The sequence below is a fragment of the Brassica napus genome, chromosome C5, assembly GCF_020379485.1.
Source record: "Brassica napus cultivar Da-Ae chromosome C5, Da-Ae, whole genome shotgun sequence".
Classification (NCBI taxonomy): domain Eukaryota; kingdom Viridiplantae; phylum Streptophyta; class Magnoliopsida; order Brassicales; family Brassicaceae; genus Brassica; species Brassica napus.
In genome coordinates this window covers 39,643,422-39,658,020 of record NC_063448.1, presented here as the reverse complement: position 1 = coordinate 39,658,020, position 14,599 = coordinate 39,643,422, and the positions used below count along the sequence as shown (strand labels likewise).

The 14,599-nt window shown below is 42.6% G+C and overlaps 1 protein-coding gene and 1 non-coding gene across 2 annotated transcripts; one reads left to right on the top strand and one right to left on the bottom strand.

Moving 5' to 3' along the window:
• Window positions 1-5,199: 5,199 nt before the first annotated feature.
• Window positions 5,200-8,354, bottom strand: LOC106403493. Its single transcript, XM_048757470.1, has 4 exons — window positions 8,300-8,354; window positions 6,094-8,248; window positions 5,789-6,009; window positions 5,200-5,478 (listed from the first exon to the last, which is right to left on the bottom strand). Exons 1-2 carry the CDS (start codon window positions 8,352-8,354, stop codon window positions 7,251-7,253), a joined length of 1,053 nt encoding a protein of 350 aa, XP_048613427.1. The 3' UTR covers window positions 5,200-5,478; window positions 5,789-6,009; window positions 6,094-7,250.
• A 5,926-nt stretch (window positions 8,355-14,280) lies between these two features.
• Window positions 14,281-14,387, top strand: LOC125588128. The gene has a single exon (XR_007324522.1). It is a non-coding gene; the product is annotated as a small nucleolar RNA R71 (small nucleolar RNA).
• Window positions 14,388-14,599: the final 212 nt, after the last annotated feature.

The window sequence follows — 14,599 nt, the reverse complement described above, 5'->3', positions numbered from 1 at the left end:
CGCCGCAGAGTCAATATGATTATCAGAGGATCGCAGTACTGAAGCGATACCATCTCCGTCATCAAAACTTATCAACCCAAGGCTGAGACGAGAGCAAATTTGCTAACCTGGTCTGCGCCTAGCGACTTCTCGAAAAGAGCAATCACTTTCGATGAAGATGAGCCCGGCGGGATCGATCAGCCCCACTGCGATCCGCTCGTGATCGATCTCGTGATAAGAGATCTCGAGGTCACAAGAGTTCTCATCGACAATGGTAGCACGGTTAATGTCATCTTCCGCGATACTCTCAAGAGGATGAACGTCGAGCTAGGAGAGGTAGTACCATCGCCAAGGCAGCTAACCGGTTTCGAAGGCACGACGTCAATGACCATCGGATCAATCAAACTGCCTGTTGCTGCGAAAGAAGTCACGAAGATCGTTGACTTCGCGGTCATCGACCACCCTGCCATCTACAACGTCATTGTGGGCACACCTTGGCTAAATGCCATGAAGGCAGTCACGTCGACTTATCACTTAGGCATCAAATTCCGGACTCATAACGGAATTACTGCAATATGGGGATGCCAGACACAGTCGAGACACTGCTTCCTGGCCGAAGATAGTGAAATCCAAATGGGCGAAGCTAACTCATGCACTAACTGAAAACGCTTCGAAAAGAGACAACACAGAATCGTCGACTCAAACAACGGCCAGGAAACAATCAGTTTCGGAGCCCAGCGCTTCAACCCAACCGGAGGAGAAGAACCCGGTAGAAGATGTCAGTCCTGCGACTAAGGCGACCGACACAAACGCGATAGCCAAGTAGACACACTCGCACAAGCCACGAAACTACGAGATGGCTTGATCTCTGATAGGGGTACGTAAGCAGCTTGTCGAAGGACGATTTCAGCTATCCCCCCTTCGAAAAAGGAGGGGGGGGGGGGAGTGGGTACATATACGAGTGCTCGTATATTCCCACATTCTAAAATATTCGCCTTGTACTCAATATTTTTGAAACTATTTCGGCAATAAAGAGTTCTTTCAAAAATCTCTTATCTTGCGTAACGTCTTGTTATATTTTCGGAAAACATCCATATACGAGCAAAACGATTATCATACAAACCCGGAAAAGGGAAACTTGTAAAAGATCGTCTTGCCTTAAAACGGATCGACTCCACACTAATTTGTCCAACAAAAAAACTTCGTCTCATCAACTAAGGCATCGCCGAAATCAACAGATTTCGCCCACCAAAACTCCTTCGAAACCACATGTCGGTCGTACCATCAAATCCGACTCTCGACCAGAAAAAGAGACCCCAATCTCAGATACATTACTAACATGAAGTGTGTCCTCAAAAAAATAAGCGAGACGTCGCCTATATCTTCGAGAACATGCTCCCAGTCCGTTCGCGACTAAAAATTACAAACGCTTGTCGATTGGCCCCACCAAGCACTTTAGCCGTCCTAAACAAACACATTTAGACTTATCCTAAGGATATGTCCTCTTACATCCGACTAGGATAAAATAACGCGCTATAAAAGAAATATGAAATTTTGGTCAGCACTTTTAGGAGACTTAAAAATTGTCCTCGAAGAGATGCTCAATTCCTACCATACAAATCGCATAAGCCGAAAACATATCGCGGACTTTAAAGCGGACAGAATCAGGTCGAAAACAATACGGGAAATGTAAGTTGAAGTAGTCATCGCACCCCCTAAAGCCGTGATTAGACCAAGGTCTTACCCTAAACCCAACACACTGGTCTCTAACGTCTCAGTGCATGATATCGAAAAGATACGAGATCCTGAAACCATGTCTCTTCGTCCACATCTAAACGCCCTCGAAAATTTGAGAATTTCATAAACATCTCAGACGAGCAACAAACAGGACGATCCACAAAAAGGATAAGGAGCGAGATGACAACTCGAATCCTTCTCCTACACTTAACAAAAACCCAAACATTCTCGAAACCTTTTTCTTATAAAGAGTACGAATTACACAAAGGCCGGTAAACGGCAGGGATTCAAAGCAACACACGGCCAGTCCCACTACATAAAAACACGGCCACACTTGGCCGGAAACAAACCAACAATAAAATATGATACAAGGGAACACTTTCCCGATAAGCCACAGAAGTCCTCACCAATCAACCATCAACATCGAAGTACCCGGTCATGAATCTCCCTATCGAGTAATCGTCGAGATCAAGGGGAACGGTCGGCTGGCTCACTTCGCTCGTCTCGTCAGGAGCTCCTGTCTCAGCTTCCACCGTGTCAAGACAAATAGGAATTGGCTCCCATTGCTCCCAAATCCTCTCCTCGATCCGAGGAATCGCAAAATCTCAGTCTCTCTCATTCATGTGCCAAGTTTGCCTCGAATTCTTGACGTTATACAAATAATCAGCAGCCTGCGTGAGATACAGTCCGCCCTCAGTGCTGCGGCACTCGCAATAATCCCCGAGATCTCGATAACTCTCCTTAAGCTCCACAAACTCGTAAGAGAACTTGTCACGATGAGTCTTCATTACCTCGGCCATCTCTCTCCCTCGCTTGTTGATACACTAAAATTGGATCTTTGCTACTGTCAAGTTAACAGTGTAGTTGTAATATCTTTAGATTCAATTCCAGAGGACCAGTTCACACTTTATCTTTATGGGATCAAAATTTAGCTAAAACGAAGTGGGGCTTTTTAATGAAGTAAATAATGTAAATAACAAGTAACAAGATTATGTGTTTTTGAATTGATTAAAAGTCGCTAGTCTAGGGTTTCTTCTTCGGGTAATGAAATCGCAAGCCAAGCAATTATTCAAGTCCAATTTATAGCAAGTCTAAACTCGGATCACTCCGATTGAATCAACCCACTCTCGTGGTGTTGATTCCTTTGCGAGTCGGTCTTGATGCCTAAACTCTCGTTTGGATTAAGACACGATGGCAAGTCTTAGAGATCAAGTCCGATATGTTCACAATACACCCTAATATCTACTCTCGCTGACTAGGGATACAAGGCTCATTCAAATCGTGTCAAGTTATCAATTAACGGCTAGCTAAATTGATTAACTCTAATTCATGCACTAAGTGATCGGTTCAATGCAAGCAATAAGAACAGATATGAATGTAGACAATCTTAAGATGGCTTATTTATGCTTCAGCTAACGAATCCAAACCCTAGAACCCTAAACTAACTCGGTGACTACTCAGACATAACACAAGGACAGAGAAGCATGAGTTCTGAATAATACTACATATAATTGATAGAAGAAATCAGAGGGTTCAGGATAATCTTCTATATGAGATAGATGAGGAATTCTCCCTTACAAGTAGCAATCGCTAAAATCAAAGCTCTCTCAGGTCTTTTCTTGCGTAAAACTAAGGTAGGTCTAAAGTAATAAATATGAGACTATCTATATTGGAGCCACAGGCGGCTATATGAAAGAAATAGGAAATCTAGGGCAAATCCCGAAATATTTGGAAACTTCTTTTTTTTATCTCTGTCGCTGGAGCAGGCACTCAGGCTGCTCCGGTTGACTATTCTGCGCGAAAAAAACTCCAAATCATTCTTTTCTCTCTTCTTTTCCTCTAGCTAGTCTATTTCCCATCCAATGCAACTTTATACCTGTTATGACTCGAAAATGGACTAAAAAGACTCGATAAAACCTTGAAAACTATTAGTAAGACATACATATAATGTGCCAAAAACACAATATATCAACTCCCCCAGACTTAGATCCTTGTTTGTCCTCAAACAAAATCAAGTACCAAGAACCGAGAGAAAGGTTTGAAAGTGTGGGAACTCGCCTATTCTCAGCAACCATACAATAACCACGAATCTCTGAACCATATAAGCAGTCTAGCTAAAACAACACATACTTACAAAGAACCCCACTGACTGCTGTTCAAAACGGCTCCATACTCTGTATCTCAGACCTGCCAAAGTTAAAACCTTCCAGACAAAACTCCTAATATTCAATTAAGAGTAGCGTGAGCTTCTCATCATAGGCATTAGATAGGGTAACGGTCTAGGTATGAAACATGCCTTTTTGTGTTTAAGTGGAGCTAATCAGTGTCTAGGGGTTACCAAATTTCGTAGAGGATGCAGGATATCGCGCAAAATTGCAAGAGAGGATAGAACCATTGATGTCCACAGCCTCTCCTCGTTTTTGTGTGTTCTTCTTTAGGAACAATCGCTCTGATCTGCATGGTTCTCCTCTCTTCTCTTTATACTCCTTCTAATTTACCTGTGGCATCTGTCTTTTCTTAAGAATCTTCTCCTTCTTCATAACCTTATTCTGAAGTACATAAAGTAAATTTCTTTTTTTTTCTGAATACATAGGTGATGGTGACGAAGCAGGAGGTAACAATTGTGATGGTGACATGCCACTGGAGTTCTTGACTTCACATTCGTTCTTGTTTATCTTCTTTTCTTAGTTAGATCATCGGCGGCGGAGCGGCTGCTCCATGTGCTTCCGCCTATTCTTCAGCAGAAAATTCTGTTGCATCAACGAGTGAGAGTCTGTGTCGATCCTTTCCTCTCCGGCCCTTTTGTGCATATCTGCACATTAAATAATTGAAATAATTAAAATATTGAAGTTTAAGATTTTTAGTTAGAGAATAGGGTATATGATTAATTTGGGGTATATGTATATAGGGTTTAGGGTTTGATTGAAAAGATTAGATTGTATTTTTTTGGTTTATTAGAGAATAGGGTTTGAAGTTTTGTATTAGTTTGGGGTATATGTATATATAATTTAGAGTTTAAGTTTGAAATTATAAGTTAAAAGTATAACTCGCAAAGAATTAGAGTTTATATTTAAAGTTTTCAAATTAAAGGTTTGTGTTTATAGTTTAGGATTTAGTGTTTATGATTAAAGTGTAAAATGAAAAATTTATGATGATATAAGGTCTGAGTATATAGGGTTTAGGGTTTATATCTTTTTTTAAATTATGCTGTGTGGTTTATAATTTAGTTTTATGATTAAAAGTGTAAAATAAAATATCTATGATGATATAAGGTCTGAGTATATATGGTTTATTATGTTTGACATAAACCCTAAAGCCTAAATTTAAACTTTAACCCCAATTTACTTTTGTATTTAGAAAAAACATAATAGATAAAAATAGTTGTTTTTTAAATTATGACATTTGTGAATTGTTATATTATTAATGGCATAACAAATTAAAGTTTGTGTGTTTGGAGTTTAAATTTAAGATTTTGCTATCATCTTGAAGTCTAACGAAGCTTTATGCCAACGGCCTTGTCACAGTCTTGAACACATAAGAACCACACTAAATAACTTGATAAATCAATACAGAAGTTTACGTTTCCAGAACCTAATCTCCAGCAAGAAGCAGATCCAACAATACACAACTAACATCTACCAATATCTCATCCCTTGCAAATCTTGCAAGCAAGTTTGATGTCCGGACTGCACAATCCCCAATGAGAACAATCTTGATGAGGTAGTCTTCACTCTTGTCCTCCTCGGAATGAAAAGCCATCTCCTTGTTATTGTTACATTACATAAGAAAAATGAATACGAAAACAGAGACATATGCAAGTCATAACAAAAAGAGAAGTAACATATTCAAATCTTGTCAAGTCTCCATTAAGATATAAAGCTAGATGTGTCAGAAGCTAAGTTTCTTCACACAACTGATAGCAGATTGGACAAAATAAATGAGACAATACAAACAGCAACTCAATATTAGATAAGTTCTACATGTTCAATCATGTATGTTCACTGAGACCAACTAAGAAACAAATAAATGAGCAAGTACAAGACAATCAAAACTCCGGTGGAGACAAACGTACCTTAGATTGGCGGCCACGAGGTCGAACACGGCGGATCTCGAACACGGCAGATCTATGAAGCGGTGGCGAAAACGGCGGAGACAAAGCAAGACCCGACCCAGAATGTGATGGAACAGTCAACAACCTAAACAACCAAAACCAGTCGTGACAAAGAACACACCACGAACAAAGATAAACTTGTAAAAGAGACTTAGACCTGCCCAAAGCTGCTCCTCAGTGACCTAAGCCCAAAAAAAATTAGTATAAGTGAGAATATCGCAAGCCTGTGGAAGAACCATTGAAGAAAGGTGGAAGCTTTTACAAACCTGTGCAACTGAAACTGATAAAACGTAGGGAATAAGAAGAAGAAGCGAGAGACGGGAAATGTGATGGTGGCGAAGAGCGACGGATGAAGGCGAAGGAGCCAATTCGCCGTGGAGGGAGGAGATTCGGAAAGAAGAAGAAGACGAAGAGTCTACGACGACGAGATCCAGTGGCTTGACGGATTAGGGTTCCTGAATTCGACTTTGAACAAGGCCAATCCATTTGTGTTTTTTCGATTGGAATGGATAGATTAATTCTGAGTAAACAATGAAGAAGAAGATGGAGAGAATGAAATTTTTTTTTTCTTTTGTAAAACGGAAATAACTTGGCAAAAAGTAACTTAAGTTTTTTTTTTTGGTACGAATGTGAAATTTCACTGTTTTTACTTCCAAAATGACATTCCAGCTACGAAATTGATTTTTCCGTTTCCTTTTAATGAAATTTTATCGTAGCGCAAATTTAAAGCTACAATAGAGTTGTGATTCGATTTTGACATTTTTGGTAGCAGTTGGTGAATTCGTGCTACCGCGAACTGCTACCAATACCCATATTTCTTGTAGTGCCACAAAGTTTGGACTGACTCGATGAAGACATCAAAACGACTCAAAGCGGAGTGACTCTAAACATAAAACCAAAAGTAAACGATTAGTAGCAGATAAGCGCCTCTCCCAGACTTACGTCTCACCATCCCTGGTGAGAAAATAATTCATGGAAAAGATAAAATAATAAAAAAGTGCAGGAAACAGAAATAGAAATAGAAATAGTTCAAACGGATATAACAATGGAGATAGAACTAGGAGACTGAATAGTAAGTGTCATCGCTCTCAGACTGGCCCGCGGAACGCATGTTCCTTCTGCGGGGAGTGGCCCATGGAGTCTCTTCGTCACCCCTTGCAGTTCCTGCTGGCTCCTTCCCTGGACGATGACTGCTCGGTGTAGGCTGGTCGTGACGAGGTTCAGCTGTGCTAGGAGCTCCCATGCATCGTCCAGTGATCGCCTTCAGTATCCTCTTCATGAGGCTGTTGTTCTTGCGCTGAGAATCTACCATCCAGCGACGGTAGGCGGAGTCATCTGCGTTGTCATCAAGGGGGCCCAGGTCATATGCATTGTCGCCTCCATCTGTGCGGACAAACTCAACATCGTCCATAGTATCGTCACGCTAGGATGATTTTGGATCGGCGCAGAGAAACTGAGCATCAGGGACGAAACAAATGTTGGTCACATCACTTAGCGAGGTGATGTTCGGTTGAGGCAGCTTGCAGTAGAGGTTTCTCCCATCCCGACTGAGGAAACTGTAGGTGGTCTCGTCGCGGAGAATCTGGCAGTTGATCAGGGAAGGAATATCAATGAACTCCGCTGTCTCGTTGCACTGATAGATGCTGAGATCACACTCTAAGTGGCGGAAGAGAGGAGTTAGCAAACTCCCAGAACGGTCTTTCTTCAAAGAACCCTTAACCACTCTGGCTTTCTTGTCCACAAACATCTGAACAAGCACACAACCCAGACTGGTTGTCATCGGTCGGAATCCCAATGTCGGAGGATTTGAGCTCGTCCTCAACACCGGCACATAGCATCTGCAACTCCCTCGTGTCACCTTTGACGTCTGGTCCTTTGAGAAAAGCAGATTGCTCAGGAGCTTTGTAGTAATTCGCAGAACAGGGTTGCGGATGTGAGATTGACTGGCTGATCGGGATTTGAAATCCCTTGAAGCGATGAATTTCCAGAATGCTTGCTCTGGGATAAACTTCCTGGGGAAGGACGTATGAGTGTACTCCTCGGAGATCTCATAAATCTCAGTCAATGTCTCCAAGCTGATGGAGTGCTTAACACCACTCGCAAAGAAAGTGAAGGAGGCCTCCTCAAAGATTGGGAAACCGGGCCTCTTGAAAGTTAGCTCCGCGGTGGCGAGGACTTGCCTAACCAAATCAGGGTAGAGCGGGTGAGTTCTGTGACAAAGATCAGCTATTCCCAGCACTTGGAGAACCGCATGTAAATCCTCATGGAGGCCTAGGTCGCTTAAAGCCCCAGCGTCGACGAATCGTGTCGGGAAGATGTTGGTGTTGAGAAGGGTGTTGCAGCGGCGCGAGGCTTCCTTATCCCATCTTGACTCAGAAGACTTAGGGATGTTCGGATCTGTGAGGGAGATCTCGGTTCGCTCTTCTCGTGGTCATGGGTAAATTGGAGGAACAGTATAATCCTCCGGTTCACCCCGAGCGTATGGTGGCTTGATCCTAGATGCCGCCTTGGTACGTCTGGGAGCCATCTGCAAAACAAAACCAAAGGAGAAGTTCTTAGTACCGTTCAATTGGGTTTTAATGAAAAAAGTTGGAAGCTTTTATGATTGCGAGTGCTCTTTCCGGACTTTTCCATAACCCAATGTATAAAGAGCAAGCGATTGATAATGGTAAACCAGATACAATCTCGTAGAATACTAGGTACTTAGATCATTTTGCCAATCAACAGAAATCGATTTAATAGATCCTAAAATCTATATCCAAACAATCGATGCATGTGCAATTGAAGAACATTGGCGCAAAGTTTATAACCTTCCATCTATCATAATCGATTCAACCATTCTTATCTCAACTTCTATTAACCATCCTAGCAGCATAAGGAGAGGTCGATTTTGATTTAGATAAACCCTAAAATTGATCTATTCAAGCTCAAAAAAGAGAAGAGAAAGAGGTTTTTAGGCCGAGAATCACAAAGTGATTTCGCCTCTTACCGTTCGAAAGGTGGTGTGAGAGTCCTGCAATCAAACAATTCGAAATCCAAGCAAGTAGAAACCAAAAATCGTAAAACAAGTTGGAGAAGTTTGAAGAGTTTAGGTTTTAAAGAGGGGGAATCGAAGTGGTGAGGGAGGAGGCGGTTTTGGAGGAAGTGGGGAAGAGATGGGGTAAGTTCCCTTTTATAGGCCCCCCACATCGTGCCCCATTTCCCACTTGCTAGGTTTTTTTTTTTCTTTTAAAAATTGTTACAAAAATAACTAAAATTTGAAAACTTTCCTTTTTTTCCGGTTGAGTAACTCGGGGTTTTTGATATTTTTTTTTCTATCCTGCAAATAAGTAAAAAAAAGCACAAAAACAAAATCTAAAAGAATTATTTACACTCACCAGTGGGTTGCCTCCCACCAAGCGCTTGGTTTAAGTCACTAGCTTGACTTGGTTGGCCTATTAGGCTAAGGAAGAATCGCTTAGGGGAATTTCTTCACCCTCTGCGATTGTTGTCTCAGCAAGGTATGGCTTTATGCGTTGACCGTTGACAAAAAATTCTTCCCCTTTGATGTTCAGCAACACAACAGCTCTGTGGGGGCGGACCTCTTTTATGGTGAATGGTCCGGACCATCTAGATCGCAGCTTTCTAGGGAATAATCGTAACCTTGAGTTGAAAAGGAGCACATGATCCTTAGGTTGAAAGTTGCGGCTGATGATCCTCTTGTCATGGTAGGCCTTAGTTCGCTCCTTGTAGATCTTAGAGCTTTCATAGGCGAGATGCCTAATTTCCTCAAGCTCATGAATCTGCATGGATTGTGTCTCTCTGCTGCTGGTTTGATGTCGAAGTTGAGTAGCTTCACAGCCCAAGCTGCCTTATACTCCAACTCAACCGGCAGGTGACAAGCTTTACCATACACCAGATTGTAGGGAGTGGTCCCGATAGGTGTTTTGTAGGCTGTTCTGTAAGTCCAGAGAGCGTTGTTTAGCTTTAGCGACCAGTCCTTGCGACTTGTGTTAACTGTTTTCTGCAGGATGCTCTTGATTTCTCTGTTTGAAACTTCCACTTGTCCACTAGTTTGAGGGTGGTTTGGTGTGGCTACCTTGTGTTGCACGCCGTTCTTCTTTAATAGACCTGCAAAGATCTTGTTGATGAAGTGACTACCCCCATCACTGATGACTACGCGTGGTACCCCAAATCTTGGAAAGATTATGGTTTTGAACATCTTAGTCACCACCTTTGCGTCGTTTGTGGGACTGGCTATTGCTTCCACCCACGTAGAAACGTAGTCAACTGCTACCAATATGTACTCGTTCTTGAAAGATGGTGGGAACGGTCCCATGAAGTCGATTCTCCAACAATCAAATACTTCAACTTCCAAGATGAAGTTCTGAGGCATCTCATTCCGTTTACTGATATTCCCTTGTCGCTGGCATGAGTCGCATCTAGACATGTAGGAATGGGCGTCTTGGAACATTGTTGGCCATCAAAAACCGGCTTGAAGGATCTTAGACACGGTTTTAAATGTCGCAAAGTGCCCTGCATGAGAGGAACCATGACAGTGATAGAGGATTCCTGGAATATCAGATTCATATACACATCGTCGGAATATTCCATCCTTGCAACTTCGGTACAGGTAGGGTTCGTCCCAACAGTAGTGTCTTGCTTCTCTTAGAAATTTTCGTTTATCATTGCCAGTGAATTTGATAGGTTCTTTCTCAGCAGCCAAATAGTTGGCGATCTCAGCAAACCATGGAAGACTGTGATATTGCTTTTTGATTGCACAGACAAGGTGTTCCAGAACACTGGAGGAAACTGGATGGAGCGGTTGTTCTACGAAGCTTCCCAGACTGATAGAGTAGACGTGCTCGACTGGAAGGCTGTCATCAAGTGATGTGTCTTCATCTATCTTCATTCTGGAGAGGTGATCTGCAACGCCATTCTCAATGCCTTTTTTGTCCTTGATTTCTAGGTCAAATTCTTGGAGCAGTAAGATCCATCGGAGTAGCCTTGGTTTCGCATCCTTCTTCGTCAGCAAATACCTCAATGTTGCATGATCCGTGTGCACTATCACCTTGGAGCCAACTAGGTAGGATCTGAACTTTTCAAAAGCGTAAACAATTGCTAGAAGTTCATTTTCTGTAGTTGCATAGCGACATTGAGCTTCGTCTAGTGTCCTGCTCGCGTAATAGATCACGTGAAGCTTCTTATCCTTTTGTTGGCCTAGCACAGCTTCAACCGCAAAATCGCTTGCGTCTATCATGATCTCGAAGGGGAGCTCCCAGTCTGGTGGTTGCACGATGGGCGCACTGACAAAAGCTCCTTTGATCATGTGGAAGGCTGACAAACAATCACTATCGAACTCAAATCCTGTCTCCTTGCAGAGCAGGCGAGTGAGTGGTCTTACGATTTTGGAGAAGTCCATGATGAGTCTTCTATAAAATCCAGCGTGTCCGAGGAAACTTCTGATTCCTTTGACAGAGTTTGGAGGTTGTAAGCTCATCATCACTACTATCTTTGCTTTGTCAACTTCGATCCCTTTTTCTGAGACTTTGTGACCGAGAACAATCTCATCTCTCACCATGAAGTAACACTTCTCCCAATTCAAAACAAGATGCTTTTCCTCACAACACTGAAGGACCCTGCACAAGTTTGACAAACACACAGAAAAGGAGTTTCCATAGACGCTAAAATCGTCCATGAAAACTTCCATTATGTTCTCAATTAGGTCAGTGAAAATAGACATCATGCAACGCTGGAATGTCGCAGGAGCGTTGCACAAACAAAACGGCATTCTCCTGTAGGTAAAAGTGCCGTAAGGACACGTGAAGGTCGTCTTCTCCTGATCGTTTGAGTGAATGGGAATCTGAAAGAAACCTGAATAATCATCTAAAAAGCAGTAATATAAGTGGTTAGCCAATCTCTCAAGCATTTGACCAATGAATGAAAGCGGGAAGTGATCCTTTCGTGTGGCCATATTTAGTTTTCGAAAATCAATACACATACGGTGGCCAGTTACTGTCCTAGTAGGTATCAATTCATTATTTTCATTTGCAACCACAATAATCCCACATTTCTTAGGAACTACATGAACATGACTAACCCACTTACTATCAGAAATCGCATAAATTACACCAGCTTCTAGAAGTTTCATTATCTATTTCTTGACAACATCTTTTAGATTTGGGTTTAACCGTCTCTGATGTTCTACAGAAGTCATCGATTCATCTTCTAGGTGTATTATATGCATGCATAAATTATGTAAAATACCGGGAATATCATATAACGAATATCCTATTGCCTTGTGGTATTTTCTCAATTCACACATTATTTAGTTCAGAGTTCACAATGACAGGATATGTGGAATTAGGTCCAAGAAACGCATACATGAGTCCCGCTGGAAGGGAATTTAATTCGATCTTTGGAGCCTTGAGTTTGCTCCAGGAATCATCGAGCAGGCTGGTTGGTTTGGTCGGCTTTTAAGGAGCAGTTGCTTCTTCTGGTGAAATCTGATTGCTCATCTCCCCCAAAATTAGAAAAGTGACCGTCTTCTCAATGCTTCCACACGAGTCTAGCATCTTTTCGTACCCGTCAGCATCAACGTTGCATGTGTTATGCTCAGACTCTACTCGTATCAGGGATACTTCCAAAGGATCATTTGCGAGGATTTCTTCGATCATCCCTTGTTGAGGGGTCAAGGCGGCGTTCTCGTCGCTAATTGTGAAGTTCTGACCATCTAGCGTAGGTCGTTTGAGCAGCTCATCCATCTCGAACTTCATCACAATATCTCCCAGTTGGAGATCAATCCTCCCGTTGCAGACATCAATGATTGCACCAGCTGTGCATAGGAAAGGTCGGCCCAGAATGAGAGGGTCTTTTGGTTCATCTTCGAGCTCTAGAACCACGAAGTCTGCCGGAACAGTGGTGTCACCAATTTGAACTTGTAGATCTTCGAGAATACCTACTGGCAACTTGACTGATCTGTCTACGAACACCAAAGAAATCCTGGTTGGCTTGAAATTGGTTAGTCCCATGCGTTTTGCAACTGAGTAGGGCATGAGATTCACACTGGAACCCATATCGCATAAAGAACAAACGAAGACTATTTTTCCAATATGAACAGATAGGACAAATTTTCCAGGATCTTCCAATTTCCTGATTGTTCTGTTTTGAAGGACTGCGCTGCATTCTTTCGAGACCATCATGATGTCGCTGTCTGCAGAGGTCTTCCCAGAGATCAGCCCTTTAAAAGACTGCGCATTGAAGGAATCATCTGAATAGCATCCATGAGAGAGAACTTAACATTCAACTCATCTAGCATCTTCTTGCACTTCATCTCTTCGCAATCTTTGCGTGATTTCTTAGCAGGGACTGGGTAGGGAACTTTTGGAATGTAGACGCGAGTAGGAACAGGTTGATCTTGCGTCGTGGGAGCTATTGGTTCTGTGGCTGTTGGCTGTTCCGGCTCATGATCGTCGTCGTGGACATCCTCAAGCGGAGGTTGTTCTCCCTCTTTTTGCTTTCCCTTCTCTTGAGCAGTAAGTTTCTTGGGTACAGGATCTTATAGATGTCTTCCACTTCTCAGCTCGACTGCGTTACAGTCCTTGGGATTCTTGTATGTTTTCCCTGGGAGTGTTCCATGTTGCCTTTTTATTGTCTCAGCAGTTTGCGCAATCTGAACGTCCATGTGCCTTATGTGGCTTGCTACAGCATCGTATTTGGAATTCAATTCGGTGAACATGTTGTCCATCCGAGTGTTTATCTCGGTTGTAACCTGGTTAAGTGCTTTTCCTTGAATCTGTTGCCCCTGCAAAAGTTGTTGCATCATTCCCTTCAGCTCATCTGGCGGACCGCTCGCGGTTGCAGGAGCAGCCTACGGATTATTCTGCCTTTTCTGAAATTGATTCTAAGCTTGGCTGAAGATGAACATCTTCCCATTCTGATTCTGATTCTGATTCTGATTCTGAAGGTATGGCTTCTGATATCCCGTGTTTTGGAACTGATTTTGCTGAGATCTATCATTGGGGTTGTCTGGATTGGTCTTGTATGAGAACATGTGCGGGTTGTTCCTCACATTAGGGTTTGGGTGGTAGTTTTTGAACTGCCAACCGTGCCCATTGATGTAGCTGACCTCTTGTTGATCTTCTTCCGATGTCTCGGTTTCTGTTGCAGCATCTGTAGTACCTGGTTCCAAATTGGTTTCTTCCATGACAAAGATCTGATTCTGATTGTTCTTGAGTAGCAGATCAACCTTAGCGGCGAGGTCATCAATTTTCCTAGTGTCCATGTTGTTCACCTTCTTTGAACGGTCAGTCTCCTCATTTTTGTTGGACGAACTAGCTGCCATGTTCTCTATTAGCGTGTGAGCTCCTTCTGTGGTTTGAGTCATGAAATCTCCATTGCTCGCTGCGTTTAGAGCATTACGGAACTCCCATTCCACACCATCGTAGAAGATTCCTAGGACATGGTCATCGTCAAACCCGTGATGAGGATACTCTCTGAGGGTATCATTGAACCGTTCCCACGCTTCGTTGAAAGGTTCATTAGCGAGTTGCTTGAAGGAGGAGATCTTATTCCTTAGGGCAGCTGTTTTGGCTTTCGTGTAGAAGTGTCCCAAGAAAGCTGCTCTAACCTGTTCCCAAGAAGTTAGGGACCCTGTAGGTAATGACTTAAGCCATCGTGAAGCCTTGTCCGCTAGAGAGAATGGAAACATCTTGCATTTGATGTAGTCGGGTGGGACACTGTTTGCACGAGTGAAAATCTCTTCAAAAGCTTCAATGTGTTACATCGGTATCT

Coding starts and splice junctions, on each gene's coding strand:
- LOC106403493 (XM_048757470.1), bottom strand. CDS start 8,354: ATGGCTCCCAGACGTACCAAGGCGGCATCTAGGATCAAGCCACCATAC. Junction 8,249..8,299: donor CAAGCCACCATACGCTCGGG/GTGAACCGGAGG, acceptor GACCACGAGAAG/AGCGAACCGAGATCTCCCTC.